Genomic DNA, 17631 nt, shown 5'->3' on the forward strand with positions numbered 1-17631 from the left:
ACGCTGCCATTTTAGTTGGATCTGTGGTTTGGAATTTATATGAAAAACAAAACACCTATCGTAATGCCAGAGTAGGAACTCCAGTATATCGTAAATTCCTAATCTACGCCCCGGTGTTGTTTGGATAAGACGAGACAGCTGGTTGCACTCTTATGATCTAAGAAAAATCGTTTCAAAACATTAAGGTTTGGATACAGGTACACATTATTCGCTCTGCGGAAACTTGAGAAGAGAAAAATGAAAGAAACAATTAAAAGTTAATTATTTGCACATCGGTAAGTCAAATAGAAAGCTGTTGTGTTTCAATTAGGCCCCACATAATCTATTAAAGGCCTTTAGTCGATTCTGAAAGGGTCAGAGATAAAGTGAAGGATGTAATCTGCACCGCTGCAGGTCGGTTCAAAACAGAATGCTCTACAAGCAAATAATAATAATAATAATAATAATAATAATAATAATAAAAATTAATATTATATAAATGACTAAGATACCTTCCCGGAATAAGTCCACAGTTAAATGTATTACACTTACTATATTTTGCAATCTGAAAAGTCAATAGTCGATTATATAAAACTATATATTAACACCTATCTCATACTCTTAACCTTGATAAACTGTTTTTAAAAAAATCAATACTGTATAGTGTATGTGTGTATTCATATGGTTCCTCTTTTAGACATTTCTACGAAGAAATCAGTTCTTTGATAAACGATGCGAAATAAAAGTCTAGAAATTATATTTATTCTTTTTACTGTTGCTTAAATTAATCTTTATTTCGTTTTTCCATTTGTTACAACTAATATTATAGCACTTTATTTGTATAAGCATATCAATTCGTGGGTGAAAGAATTAAATACTGATGCATTTTAAGACCTTATTTGATTTGTCACATGGTAAGAAGTCTGTACAATGACTTTAAATCCGACTGATGTGGTAATATGTAAAATAATGCAAGACAGGTCACTTTCACACACACACACACACAGAGAGAGAGAGAGAGAGAGAGAGAGAGAGAGAAAGAGAAAGAGAAATAGAGAGCATTGCTTAAAACATTGGGACTGCAGCATGATCAAATTGCCTTTCAAATCTGAATATAATACTCGTAATTTTGAATAAATGGAAGTCAAAGTCGTCGTCCCACAGGCTTGGTACAGCAACAAATACGTCGATTTTGATTCAATTAACTTAGACGATGAAGCTGGCAATGAGAATGAGCTGCATCAAAATTATCACAAGTAATCACTTCCGCATTAGCTAAGTACAGAAATATCCCACAGTCAGATATGTGTATGTGTGTCCAAGTGAGTCTCAAATAACATTTTCTTCTATTCGATCTAATTTCCTACTACGTACCTCCTAAATAATTGACGGGGCGATCTTACGGAACGACAAAACTGTCTTAAGATGATAACTTTTATTATATGATGTGGAAACCTCTTTATATGATGTACTTTTGCACTTATACGATGTGCAAACTTCTTTATATTGCTGTGCATTTGTACTTACATGATGTGCAAACTTCTTTATATGCTGTGCCTTTGTACTTATATGATGTGGAAACCTTTTTATATGATGTGCTTTGGTCCTTATATGATGTGGAAACCTCTTTATATGCGGTGCTTTGGTCCTTACATGATGTGCAAACTTCTTTATATGCTGTGCTTTTATCCTTATATGATGTGCGAACTTCTATACGGTGCTTTCGTCCTTATATAATGTGCAAACTTTTTTATATGCGGTGCTTTGGTCCTTATATGATGTGCAAACCTCTTTATATGCTGTGCTTTGGTCCTTATATGATGTAGAAACCTCTTTATATGCTGTGCTTTGGTCCTTCTATGATGTAGAAACCTCTTTATGTGATGTGCTTTTGCACTTATATGATGTACAAACTTCCTTATATGCTGTGCTTTTATCCAGCAACCATTAACTGATTTAGCTGCCACACCACCGAAGATCTACACCACGTATTCAATATATGCCCAAAATATCAACCCGCTAGGAAAATATTTATCAAAAACCAAAAAGAGATTGGATCACCACACACATACCCAGAGTTACTTTTTGACTCTAATAAAAATAAACAATCAGCATATAAAAATATAAATAAATTCATAGACTCAGCAGGATTTAGGAACAATATATAATTACGAACCCCACAAAACCAAAAGACCCAGTAAATAGCTAAATAAATTTAGAAGCCCCCACATAAAAACCCATAACATATCATTCAATTTTATAAAAATATTAATAAATTATTCACTTACGAAGCACCTATCAAAAACTAAGGAAACCGCAAAATCCGATGTCCTAGATGTCCTTACCGTACCGAGTAATCAGCTAGGACTCTAGTCCTAGATGTCCTTAACGAACCGTGTAATCGGCTAGGACTCCGGTCTCTTGCTAAATAAAATATAAATAACATTCAATCTCTAAAAACATTAATAAATAAATAACTTAATAAATAACTTAAAGAGGCAATATCTAAAAACTTATAAATGACATAACGTAGGAAGCACACCCTAAACACCTCGACTAGTAATACCATAATAACCTTGAAAATCTCTCTTCGTACATGATTTCTACTAACAACCTCTATAAACAGCAGAGAAACCCCCTCCCCCTTTTTAGAACATTTTGTAGGAAGAAAAAAAAACACAACAAAAAAAACCCGCAAGAAACACCAGGCAAATGCAACAAGAAACCAGCGATGTGAAGAAACCAGGACCGTTCCCGAGCTCTCCTTCCCACTAATGACAGCCAACCATTCAACTATAAGGGACCTTTATGGACCCACAGATTGAGGCCAAATTAGCAGGGTTCCTTGAACCCATAAAAACCTGGGGGAGGTGGCACCACTCCCTTCTCCAGGAACAACTAGCAGGCTACGGTGCAGTCAGAAAAAGTGGCACGTGCACAATTGTGCGCACGCCACTATAATTAAACTCAACAACAACTTATATGATGTGCGAACTTCTTTATATGCTGTGCTTTCGTCATGATATGGAACGCCAGAGCTGTCGTAAGATGACAGTTTTTATTATATGATGCGGAAACCTCTTTATATGATGTGCATTTGTACTTATATGATGTGCAAACGTATTTATATGCTGTGCTTGTGTACTTATATGATGTGCAACTGTCTTTATATGCTGTGCATTTTCAGCATCATATAATAAAAATTATCATCTTAAGACAGCTCAGGCGTTCCATACCATGCGATCTTCTAAACTAGATGGCTATGTCTATATACTAATTTAGTTAACTACGACCAACGTTATCGGATTTTGCCACCTAAATGCACAAAATGCAACAGCTGATGGAAAACTTGTGGCGAACTGAGGTCGTAGATCTGTTCCAACATTACTCAGAAACCGCTCTCTGAACCATCAACTCCGCTTACGTTGTTATTAGGAAAGAGTAAATTGAGTGAAGTTAGACGGTATGTAATAAATCTGAAAATGGCAGGTGCGATATATATTTTTCGTAGTTAATATAAATATTCTTTGTTTTTCTTTAATGATTGCCTCGTGTGTTTTCATCCATAAAGAGGGATCAAGCCAAATTGAATTACTTGTGGCTACTTTGTGTGCCTTGAGCAAATGCAGATGCAGGGGTATATACAATTACTTTTAAGAATTAACAAAGGTTTCTAAAATATTGTTAGAAACATATGTTTTTATCATAAAAGTTGGGAGACGAAATAAACTCTTGCCCGTTCATTCGTGTATTTAATCGATCATTCGTTACGCCTTCAGTATATTTATTGTAACCTATTTCATATACAGTCAAGAATATTAATGTGGATGCATCTCAGAAAGAGTTCGTCATCCACAAAAAGTGGGTTATTTTGACCTAAATTTACGCTTGATTGCCTTCCTTTTGTATCTTTAGTAATTACATGGTTATATTCTCAATGCTTTTACCCTATTTCCTTTTTATTCAGGTAAATTAACATCTTGATAAAGAGTTACTCAGCCATATAAAAAGTAAGTCACTGTACATTTCAGGAAAATTAACATGTTGAAGGAGAGCAACTCGCCCATTTAAAAAGTTAAGTCACTGTAAATTTCATTTCACGCATGAATGCCCTTTGTGGGTTAGAGTGGAGCATTTTCAATAAATCAAGATACAACCTGCTAGACCAGTTGTTCCCAAAGTGGGCAGTACCGCCTCCAGGGCGGCGGAATTACCGAGGGGATGGGCGCTGAGGATAACCAAAGGGACTGTGGCAAGAAAAAGTTTGGGAACCACTGTACTAGACCAAACTTCTAAAGCACTGTCCAGCTCGGGTGATAGTAATGATGCATTCTCGAACACTGAGAACAGTTCATTAAGGAACTAATTTTCATGAAAATAATTAAAAGATCTGTATATATAACACTTTGGATTATCTCGAATCTTTAAATTAAAGAGCTTTATCTGTAACAAACCTGAATGCATGACCTAGAAATGATTATTTAAGGCAAGGATGCAGAGGAAGATTTAAGATATTAGAAATAATACTTATTGAATTCTGGATGGGATGTAGCACAATCGGTACATTTCTTTAAGACTGCGTTGCGGGCAAACATACTTTAATGTGGAAAAGGAGTCACTGTGACTCTTTTTAAGGTCATACATCCAATAAATCCCAGGCTGTTAAACAACTTAAGCGGGGATTGCAAGACTGATCAATTTGGAAAGAAAGGTCAAAGTTTAGACTGGCATGTCTTGGAGGCCTTGTAGAGATGGCATATACAAGCAGGAGGTATATTGTTGATTGCGATTGACAGTTACAGCAATATGTTATACTGTATACGCATGCTGATGCAAATGTTCAAGAATCCCATCTATAAGTTATAAGATTTGAAACTAATATATATATATATATATATATATATATATATATATATATATATATATATATATATATATATATATATATATATATATATATATACACATACAGACTTTGGTTTGTCTTCAACACTGAAAACGGAATAGCACTATTTCTTCCTAAAACTTCCCATTAGGAGGACTGAAAGGTGTTGTGAACCTTCTGGAAGGACTGAAAAGTGTTGTGCTTGTTTAAAATAATTTGGTTGGCTGTCTTATAACGGAACATTTTTGTCTGTATCATGCCGTCAACATGGGATGATACACTGAGGCAGCCGACTTGGGCTAGCATGGTTGGGTATCGAACCTACGACACTTGTATTACTGGTACGAGACTCTACCTGCTGAGTTAACGAGCTATGTGTGTGTGTGTGTGTGTGTGTGTGTGTGTGTGTTTCTAGAGAAATAGCTCGGTTTTTCAGATGAAAAGGGCTCAATATTTCGATAAACTCCTAACAAATGGAGCAATTACTGCTTATGGTGGACTCTTTCTTGAGAAAATTGATTATCTAATAAAAATCGAAGCAAATTTACGAAGACATCAACAAATTTATGATATTCCAGTAAACGAAGTGTAAAAAAACAAGAACTAATTCCGTATTTAATATAAACTGTGTGATTTAATAAAATTCAAATCTTGTAAGCAATATAAAGCCATTAAGAAAAATAGTTTTCTGCAATGATAACAAATAATAAGAAAATGGTGCTTGTCCTAATTGTACTTGTTGTCTGGAATTGGTACAGCGTTTAAGGCAAAGGAGTTAAAGTTTTACTCCAAACGCCATTGCTGGAACCTATTTGATAGTAATTGCCAGCGACACGTCCGATAAAGCTAATGTGGAAGAAATATACTTTCTTTTCAAGAGGTAGAGGGTCGGTATTTTTATCGTAAGTTATGTTCTCTGACGTATCTAACCCGGTACAATGAGAACTGTTTATATAGGTCTCTCAAGTGTCCACATAATATATTACTTTTTGGACAGATATCCTTCGTATTAGAGAGGAATAAAAGCCAAAAATAAGAAAACGGGGTCCATAATAATTGCTCCTTTAGAGCAGGTGTCCTTTACATTGCGGTGTCCGTTAAGGCAGGTATAAAGTAACTTTGTATTAAGAACCATGTAGTATTAAGTAAGATATTATGTCATATGCGGGAAAATTGAAATAGAATTTTATCCAAAGTCAGTAGTTTTCCACTTATATTTTTTGAGCAATTATTTGAAGGTCTTTTTCTGTCCGGGAGCCTCAGTAACTCAGCAGGTAGAGTCTCGTACCAGTAATACAAGTGTCGTAGGTTCGATACCCAACCATGCTAGCCCAAGTTGGTTGCCTCAGTGTATCCTTGGGAAAGGCACTGAGCTCCCTTGTTGTCGGCATGATACAGACAAAAATGTTCGGTTATAAGACAGCCAACCAAACTATTTGTAAACAAGCACAACACTGTTCAGTCCTTCCAGGAGGTTCACAACACTTTTCAGTCCTTCCAGAAGGTTCACAACACCTTTTAGTCCTTCCAGAAGGTTCACAACACCTTTCAGTCCTCCTAATGGGAAGTTTTAGGAAGAAATAATGCTATTCCGTTTTCACAGTGTTTAAGACAAACCAAAGTCTGTAAATTTAACAGGAAAAGGTAACAAAAATATTTTTAAACAAGGAACACGAAGATGCACGGGTGCCTGCAGAATTATAGGGGTGGGGTGGCAAACGCATAGTGGTCAGCTATTAAGTTTCACGGATTTAGGCCAAAGCATGTTTAGATATGAAATCGGGGAGGGAGAAATGCCTACCTCCATTGCCCCTTTGTGTGAAGATGGACCTCGCCATGATTTGACATCTACCACAATGATCTAACTTCTTGATCTTTAAAAGACATCAGATTTTTCCACTTAAATTTTTTTATAAAGTGAGGGGGATATGTGATGGGAGAAAATGGCTAGAGGAGCCAAACTGTATTCCCGATTTACAGTTCTTCTAAACTGAACTGTTTATGTTAGCATTTTACAGGCTTCAAACTAATGGCGGTCAAATTTTATGGATGATTTGTCTAACACCTTTACAGTTGATTTTACGATAAGAAAATTTAAATCAGACATGTCTGTTCTGGCGCCATCGACTCTCTGGGACCGTATAGACACTCATATAAATACATATATGTAGCTTCCATATCTTCAGGAAATACAGTGTTACTGAATGCACAGAGATCCCAATTTCACATCAAAATGTCATCAGCACGGCAGAGAAATAACCTAAAACCGTGTAACGTATACTCTTGTCTACTAATTACATCTGGATCACTCTCAAGTGCGGATTATCCATGATATCTACTAAACCGCAAATGGATATTACTCCGAAATCTACTACTGTCATAACGGTTAGAGGAAAGTAATCCTAATAAAAAAATAAGATAAAACTGGTGAAGGGTAATATCAAAGGATGTACTTTACCTCATCAATAACAAATAAAATAACGAAGGAATAGTTTTGCAATCTGAAATATCATAGTGGTACGTGTTTAGGCTCTTACAAAAACGTAACAAGAAAAGTGAAGACAACAAGCTTTGCTAAAATTTAATAAATAAATTGTTTCCCTAAAAGAAAAACAAGGTAAAAATGAGAAAAAGAGCATAAAGTTTTACGAATCAAATCCAAAAATAATCCAAGAATTAAAAAATAGACGTCCTAGAACAAAAAGTCCTAATGAAACTGAGTTCGAATCCCTATGAAATCCAAACTGGAAGGCGATGACGTATGCTGTGGTCAGCGTCGTACTAATGTATCAACAGTTCTTTGTTGAGTCACAGAAAATAGTGTTCCAGTATTTTGTATTTTGTGTAAATTTCGATAAATGTCCTTGTCCAAGAATTAATTTAGAGCACTAGTACTTCCAGGAAGAAAAAAAAACTTGAAATCCAAATAAAATGAATAAAACAGAATATTTAACCCAGAACTGGTCACAACATAAAACACTTCAACTTCTCAAGTGTTAAGGCAAGAATAACTATTATTTCTCAAAACATTACTAATAAATTTAACTACAATGCAAAATAGAGATCCGGATGGAAAACAGATGCCCGAATGTGATTCAATCCTCTGGAGAAAAAAAAAAAAACAGAGTTTGTAACAATTGATACATGTTATTTGTCACGTACTCCAAGTATGGCCTCGATTCGACATTATGAATCTTGCTCTAAGAAAGAATAAAAAATAATTTAAAAAGTTCGTTACTACAAAACTATCACTGATTCTGAATCAAGGTCAGGAACTAGGTCAGCATTAGATTCAATGTTTGTGTAAAGTTATTTACGTCAAAACTAAAAATAAAAATCAGTCAGAACTGAACTCTATTCCAGTAAATAAAATTACATTACAATAGCAAGTAATGGAATAAAAAAAATTAAAACTTACAAACAAACAATTAAATTAAATCAAATATAAATTAAATCAAATATACATAACAATAGTTAAATTTCTAATGAGGTTGATAAATATATGTACCAAACGTGGCGCTAGCTTCAGAAAAGGTCATCATGGTCTTAGGAACTAGTACTGAAAGCTATTTGTTGTGTGTTTGTGTGCATGTGTGCGTCTGTACGTGCGTGTGTGCGCGTGTGCGCACGCGCGCGCGTGTGTGTGAATCTTATCAAATTCCGAATTTATCTGTAGTGGCATTAGTCCGCAATGTAAAAACAGCAATAGATACATAAAGTGAAAAAACGTCATAAAAATAATGTTTAACAAGAAATAGCATATATATCATTCACGCATAAAAGTACAAAAGTTTAAATAATTTTTTCTCTAAATACTGTTTTCTATAAATAGTTTTTTCTACATATTCCGATTTGTCAATAATAACTAGAGTTAGTTCAATCTTTCACGCATGAAAATTGAATCAGGGTAATACGCTATTTAATGCAATATCTATTTTCATTAACATGGTTTCTTTTTACATGTGGGGTTTTCATAACCATAATTGAAAACTTGATTTAATATCTGAATACAAGTTTTCGAATCTTTTTTCAGCTATACGAGCCGTTTGCCATGGAAAGGCATTTGTTCACTGGACAGAGCAGCACATGCGCGGACCTGGGGAAACGCAGTACCGAAACATACGTCACTATTCTGCCACAGAAAAGTACATGGAACAAGCGGTGCTGCTTTACGGTAAAAGTAACAATATAACTATTACAACTATTTACTTTATGTAGATTGTACAACAAAATCTGCTCGCTCTAAAGGCTCTCTAGAGTCTAGACGGTGTGATTTTCGTTGTGGAGAAAATGGAAAACACGGATGAGACCACTGACATTGGATGGGTTCCCACCAACCATTGCACGTTCAAGAGCACTGGATCGAACCCAATGCTGTAAATTAGAATGTGAGGGCGTTAACATTTTATATGACATTCTATCAGATCCGGTTATCCTTAGCCTAAGTGTTTGTGGTTTTAAACAAAACGTACCAGACTTAGGGAAAATACTTTGACCAAAATAAAGGCAGATAATTGATAAACTTGTTTATTATCAAAATGTTTCTTTCAAAAGAAATTTTGGGTTTATTTTTGGTTGAATTGATTTCTTTCTTTGTAACCAGCTACAAAGCAATTACAAATGTTAATTGAATCTAATTTTAACTAATGAGTTGTTGAAACCGCTCCGAACAGAAGGTATATTTGTTATGTTTGTTGGTTTGTTTACAGTTGCATGTAGTTTTGGACACTTCTTGTTGGCACATCTAACACTATTTTACTCTTCTCGTCTGTTGTTTGTAATTGTTCAGAGTTAAAAAAGTCGGATTGCCGATGGGCAAGTGGTTGATATATTGAGGATCCAAGTACGACCAAATTGCCATTTTTTTCTGCTGCCCAAACATTAAAATGCAATAGAAGTCTGATTTGATATTAAATTATGTCTTATACTTTTTACTTAGGATAAGAGGGCAACGAAAAGTAGGCTCAAAATAAGAAAGTCTTTCCCCGTGTTTAGATATGATACATATCTGATAGAGTGTTTATCTGTTGTCTACTATATACGACATGGCAATAATTCTAAAGAAATTCGCGTCTGCAAATTGCATTAGTTTGAAACCAAGTACTCCCCTTTTTACCGGGAGGTAATTGTAATTTTCCGTTTGTTTGACACGTTCCCTGGGCATGTATATGTGAACTGTCAACTTATCTTCTAGCTATTTAGCGTATCTCTACATCCAGCAGTATTGGATTAACACAAAAATAACTTCGTTCTGAATGCTGTGAGCGAGGATGAGATAATGTTATACACCACTGATTAGACAAATTTTCCATTTATATGATTTTACTTCGATAGTAGAGCAAATTCTGTCGAATATTTTTAAGCACACGTGCTTCATTTATGTGGAATATAAAACTGAGGTCACCTGGGTACCTGTACAAAAATGGGCGACCACAAACCCGAACTGATCTTCAGGTGGCGTTCTCGCTTTTCTTAAAACATAACTGACTTTACAGACTGCAAGTATCTTGCAAAAAATCCCATCCTATTTTGTGCTTAATGTTGACGAGGAGTTTGCAAAACGCAGCCAAAAAAGTATCAAACTTAACATTGACTTTGCCCAGCATACAAAGCATTCTCGTTATTATTTCATAACGTTTTGTCCAATTTCAAGTAAATCTGATACCAAGGGACTGACATTTCAGAGCAAGGCTACTCATGGTAATAAACAGTTTATGTAGACTGTCGTGTTGTTTAAAGAGAACATCTGGAAAGCAATGTTCCCACACAAACTCGATCAGAATGCCTTTGGAGTTTTCTGACGATAATGACCTTCGACATAACACTTAAAACAGAGTATATTTTAATTTGTTTCTGATGTTTTTGCAATCGAGGAATAAGAGTCGGAACCTATTTAGAAAACAAACACTAATAAACACAATATTACAACTCGACCAAGAACGTCCGAGATGCAAACCTATATAACCAAACGTGCGTAAATACTTTGTCTCAGTAATCGTTCTTATTTTACGTTTTCCAGCACGTTTGCATTTTTTTTAAAAAATGATTCAAAGAGGTTATGTAGATATTTTATTTCAATCACTTCATTTGACAAAAACAATATACATGACCAAACAAATAATGGATATGAAACTTTATTTTACCAAATAAATGGTAGGGTTTAAGAGATAGTCTTCTCATGGGCATTATACCCACTCAAAATATAGAAACCAGGCTTAATGCAAACGAAAAGATTCAAGAACAAAGTATGTAATACGTACAACGCTTTTTCGTCTTGAAAGGTAAAAGAGACTATATATATATATATATATATATATATATATATATATATATATATATATATATATATATATATATATTAAGGCCTAACCGGAAATAGCCTCGGACATTCACCTCGGCCGAATATCCCGTTTTTCGGTACTATTCGGAAGTATTCGCCTCGGCAAATAATACGTGCACAAATGGTTACAAGTAAAATAATTCAATAAATATCGAACATTTTAAAAAAAGTTTTTTAATACATAATAATTTAGTTACAAAATAAATTATAATTACACAAACAGTTAACATTTAAAGTTTAAGCTTCGCATACGATAATGAAACAAACGGTACTCTCCGGAGTCGCACCTACTACTCGGTTCGTGCCTGGATCTGGCAAATAGTACATCCAAATACTCGGATTCGATACTCGGTGAAAATTATCTACTCGGTTAGGCCCTAAGATATATATATATATATATATATATATATATATATATATATATATATATATATATATATATATATATATATATATATATATATATATATATATATATATATATATATATATATCTTTCTTTTTTATCCAAAAGTATAATAAATTATTTTGTTCATGACTATTCATTTTTTCGATTATGTCGGATTTAATGTGACTTCTACGTTACGTTTAATTTTGCAGGCAACAAAGAAAAATGCTACCTTCCAGTCGGCCGCCATAGTTATCCATTCCAGTTTCAACTGCCTTCTGTTATCCCATCATCTTTCGAGGGGGATCATGGCTACATCCGCTTTTGGATCAAGGGAACAATAGAGAAAAATCGGAGAACTTATCACGTGACAAAATTGCCTTTTACGGTCATAAGCCCTTTGGATCTGAATAAAATACCTGCAGCAACTGTAAGTTATCGTGTAGATTTGTAAATATAAAAATATATACATTAACACGCATATCCACACTTACACACAGAGGTGACATTGGTAAAGATACAAAGAAAAAGGGAGAGATGAGAATTTGAAGACATAATCATCATGACAAATATAACAAGTGACAGTCTATTAGAAATTCAGTGGGTACAACGGTTATCCCGTTTCCTCACGTTTCCCAAATACCGCTGACCGAGTCCTCATTGCAGATGGTCTAGGGACGTAGGACCGATAAATCAAACCTCAGACATTTGCATGAATGCTTCGTGTCTAATTTACAGGACAAATGGGATTCATAAAAGGATGCTATTCTGAGAATGAAAGATCGAGATACAAATTATTGTTGAAAAAAGGAAGTAATATAGTGAAGAATGGTCACATATTTCCTCAAATTATCGTGTATCTCATATACAACTTCGTTAGCTGATAACATTTCTACCCTTTAATATAGAAAAATATTCACCCTCTCATCCCTTCCCGATTTTTGTGTTCACTATACTTAGTACGGCTTCTATTGTCGTCTATTTTTCAAACAACTGAACGGGATTCCATCATTACATCTTCCTTTCGAAATGTGTAACTAAGAGACGGTATTGTGTAATTTGAATATCTCGAGTATGTACAGATGTAAGGCGGTTTTGTAATTTAAACCGCCTCCTAGAAGGAGCCGGTCGGGTGATGGTAAAGTGACGCAAATGAGGGACAACATACAACTAAGTAGGGCACGAGTTCACGTCAAATCCGTACATGTAATAAACTTAACCCGTAAATTTAATGCAATTTTCCATCGTAAATACAATAAAGTCCTGTAAAGTTCCTGACATATTCCAGACTTCTAGTTTTTTTATGCACTTTGCTCTTTTATATATTTCCGGGCAATCATTTAAAACTTGTTCTGAGAGCGAGTGGATTATGGACCTGACAATGAGGTGTATATGCCACATGATTAGCAGCAATTTTATCTCGGATTCAACGGCGGCTGATTAAATAACGACAGAAGCAGATAAATTTCAATAAAATGTGCACTCCACATGGATAAATCAGTATAGCAGGAAGAAATAGGGCTAACAACTTGTGACTGAGCATCAATTCATAATTGCTTTTTTGTGATATAAAACTTTTACGATAAACGCTGTCAGAGTTTATTACCACCACGGGCTCTTGTAAATTAAGATTAATCAGAAAACGTGCCTATGTTTCCTTTTATTACATCCACTGTTTTCATAATAGGATAAAAAAAAAAAAGAAATTCTCATTGTCTTATCGGTAGGGGAATTTTATTTTGCATTTCTTGATGTCAGGCAATCATTGGCTGGAAGACCGTTTGACACAACACGATGAAGAGATTTTGTGCTTAAACAGTCCACATTCAGCAGTTAATATCAATTCTCCTGCTCCTCTTCCTCCTTTTTCTTCACCATGATAATGAAAGAATTCTCTATATCAGATTGCACAGTGAAATTAAATTAGAAACATATTTTAAACATAGCATATCTAGGTGTACAAATATACAGTAAAGAATGCGTATGTCATTGATAAGAACATAATTATCTAATTAATGTTTATTCTATGGATGTAATCATTTTATTGTAATGCGTGCATCAGCCTGTCCCATAATTCCGTAATTTGCACTCCCTCCACCTGCACTGCTCGCCGCGGTGTTGGCATGGCAATCCTATGACTACTGTAAAATTTTAACATTCTCAAAATTTTAACATTCTCAATCTTTCCGAAAATATTTAAGAAATTGTGTGTTGATTTGAAATAAAAGAAGGCGATAATCAAATGGAAGAAAAGAAAACTTACAAAACGTAAAAAAGACTTGGCGGTAAGTTTGGGCCGAACACTATGATTTTGAACCGCAAACTTTGCCATGATTCATTTTTTATAACCGCAGGTTTAAAAAAAATATTTCTATCCACCAATATTATTCCGTTTTTAATTATTATTAATTACCTCATGAATAATACTGTGAGCGTGGGGGACATTAAAGATCTGTAGAAAAATATACTGTGTTGAATTCAGAATAAAAATTTTGCCCACAGTTAGTCTTAAAGCTTTCTGCTAGATCGCCAGCATTGGAATGAGTAAATTTTGGTTGAGAACAGACCGTTTGAATCAACATTTGCTTTTAATTTTCTTCCAGTTTATTTGTTTTATCTTCCTAACTGTGTCTAAAAACACATTTGTTAGGATTCAATCTGTATCCTCGCGATATTTTGAGGAATCTTGGGAACCTTGATTTTTTTAATAAAATTTTTTTTTACGTCTGGGAGTGGGATCTGTAGTACATAGTAATTCAAACAAGCTCCAGGTCTGTCAAATAACATACAGTGGCTTATGAACAACAAATGGGACCATGGCGACGATGATTACCCAAAGGGGTTTTGGCGCCCCAAGATCTCTGGCACCAGTGATTTTGGTGCTCCATGACCTCTGGTGCTCGTGGCAACCATCCCATTCGCCCCCGCGTTAGTACGCTACTGATAACATATGACCTATTTTGGCGAAGTTTTGCTGATTTTAATTTCATTGTTAGTAAATGGGGATGACAGGATTTATGTAAGAGTCTCGATAAACTAGCTTTACTACACTCATTATAATGTTTATTTGTTAAATCAATAATGTCGAAGAAAAACAAATCTGAACATATTTTAGATTTTCTAGGACAGTAAAAGTTTGCTAAGAAAACGTTGAGCAAGCTGTTGGGAAAGAAAATTAAAAACAGTAATAACGGAATATTGGAAGGTGCTATCGCAACTTTATGGATCTTTACTACAAATGCGTCAACAGAAATTATGATATTTATGCTTTCCAGTAAATAGATATACGCTATGACGCGCCAACATGAACAGCATGTTCTCCATACTCAGCGAGAGGCGCCTTCGCTGGCTCGGCCATGTCAAGAGAATGGACCCAGGTCGCATTCCCAAGGACCTGTTATATGGGGAGTTAGCAGAAGGTGCACGACCAACTGGACGACCACATCTGCGCTACAAAGATGTTTGCAAGAAGGATATGAAGACAGCAAACATCAATGTCAACGACTGGGAGAGCTGTGCAAACAACCGTTCCAGCTGGCGTTTAGCTGTCAGGCAGGGAGTTCAAAACGCAGAGGAAAAGAGAAGAATAAAGCAAGCTGAAAAGAGAGCTAAAAAGAAGGATAAGCAAAAGCGTACTTTGGAGCTATGCCATCGTCTCTCGTAGACGGACGGATGCCAAGGAAAATAGATATATTCTATATCGATTCATAAAAGAATATAGAAACTTACCTTTCCAGAAACCTTTGAAGAAACTACCAATTCCTGATGGGTGACAGCAAATTCCTTCACGTTTCGGTACCAGGGAATCGAATACAGGACTGTATTAGACAGCGCTAAACGGTTTATAACGTTATTTAGGCACCTATTCGATATACAAAGCGTATCACCAGTAAGTGAAAACGTAAGACCTAATGTGCATAAGGTATATTAGGTTGTTTTGTGGGTTTAACGCCAGTTCTCAGCGCATGATAGGCTATACATGACGGCCAGAATATATGGTCAAGGGCGCCCACAGACATTTTTTTCGGGCGGTGCAAACATGTAGTGGTCAGCTATTACGTTTTACGGGTGTAGACCAAAACATGTTTAGAGGTGAAATCGGGGGAGGAGGTAAGCCCCTACTCGCCAGCTTTCTCACATACTCACATTGGCCGAGCCCGAGAATCGAACCCATGCGGACAGAGGTGAGATGGCAGTGATCGGTTAAGCCGAGTACTGTAGACGACTCGGCCACCCGCGGACCCTTAAGCTATATAATACAATCTCAGATTTTACAGTTAATAAGGTGTGCATTATCCACGTGCATATAGCCTGCACCCAAATGCAGATACAGATCCACTGTGTCGTAATGCGCTGGCAGATTTTGGGTCTACGCCGTTTGATATAAGTCACAAATACATCTAGTGCAAACGGTGTTAACATTGATCTTCCATCTCATTACTCTGGTTGTAATTGTTTGCTCTGCAGGCAGGTGTTATTTGTAGCTTTTTTAACGGCACATTTGACACATTATTGGCAACTAATGTGACTAGAGTTTTTCTTAAAAGATATTTGTATAAGGAATGGTAGCAATATCAGCGACGGTTGTAGGGCTGTGCGGGGCAGGTGCGAAATGAGGACAGCAGGCCCCCAAAATCTAACTTCTGTATCACTGAAGAAATTCTGTGAAATATTCAGGCAAAACTACAGGTTTGTTTTCAAAATCAAATTTATTTTTAATTATAATCTGTCTTAAACTAACTCCAAAATTTTCGCCCCCTCCCCCGCCTTCCAACTATAATATAACCACTGACGTTTAGGTAGATCTGGATTCAATAAAATATTGACCCTAACTCCTGGTGTCAATCACGCTTCGTTCCTTACAAAAAATATTTACCCTATCTCGGAGTGCCAATCACACCTCGTTCCTTACACAAAATATTGAAACTAACTCCGAGTGTCGATCACGCCTCCTTCCTTATAAACAATATTGACCCTAACTCCCAGTGTTTATCATGCATCCTTTCTTAAAAGAAATAGGCGAACCACGCAATCTCTGCATCACCACCCCCAATCGTCTCTTCAAATGTGGCGACCCATTTAACTTGATGCCCTAGGACACTGCCTATTTCGCTTATATGAACCGACCACCCCTGGGTATACCTTGTTCACTTGAAATTAGATGTAGTGCTACCACTGTCGATCATAATTTGCCGGCACAGTATACACAAATGATGATGCTTACAAGAAAAGCGAATGCAGAATCATTCAATGACGCTAATTTACAAGAAAGTACAGTTGTGCTGCTTTGAAGGACTCTTGACGGTAAACTTAACAAGGAAATTAAAGAGTTTAATGCCAATATGGTCTGATGCACATTTTAGTATTTATAGGTTACTGCATTTGTATGCGAAAATATGAACGAGTTTTTTGGATGGAATACTGCACGACCTTGGGAGTGCAGTATATTCATATGACAAAACGAGTTCATATTTTCCCATACAAATGCAGTAACCTTTTAATTATATGCTCATTTTTCTTATTCTACCTAAGGCTTAATTATATAACAAAATACACTACAAGAAACAATGTAATTGAATGTATGCCGTATTCCAAACTAAATACACAAGTGTATATTCATCGTTACACAACAACAGCATTGTTAATGCGCACATACCTCCGACCAGATACATTTAAACTTAGTCGCGCGCTAGACATAGCTTTTGAAAGAAAATATCATTTTGGTCTACTTAAAATTGAAATTTAGATTCACGTTGTGAATGAATGCGCATTGCAACAACTTTTCCATTTGATCTGGAATGAATAGATTTTGGTATTTTTTGTTTCGATTCAACTAAATTTCATGATTATGGACTGGATTCATCTGTGCAAATTCTACATGAAATACTATGGAACGCCAGAGCTGTCTTAAGATGAGAATATTTATTATATGCTGTGCTTTTGTACTTATATGATGTGCAAACTTCTTTATATGTTGTGCATTTGTACTTATATGATGTGCAAACTTCATTATATGCTGTGCATTTGTACTTATATGAT

General features: G+C 35.6%; 1 protein-coding gene across 1 annotated transcript in view; it reads left to right on the top strand.

The window, feature by feature from the left end:
- The window catches only part of LOC149801777 (arrestin domain-containing protein 3-like), a 44009-nt gene that overhangs the window by 8079 nt on the left and 18299 nt on the right, over positions 1–17631 (top strand). The window contains exons 2-3 of the mRNA XM_089956845.1: positions 8898–9038; positions 11805–12022. Coding sequence (XP_089812971.1) covers positions 8898–9038; positions 11805–12022 — 359 coding nt within the window. The remainder of the gene's footprint in view (positions 1–8897; positions 9039–11804; positions 12023–17631) is intronic.

Source organism: Sinohyriopsis cumingii, chromosome 4 (assembly GCF_028554795.1).
Source record: "Sinohyriopsis cumingii isolate HCF-2022 chromosome 4, ASM2855479v2, whole genome shotgun sequence".
NCBI lineage: Eukaryota > Metazoa > Mollusca > Bivalvia > Unionida > Unionidae > Sinohyriopsis > Sinohyriopsis cumingii.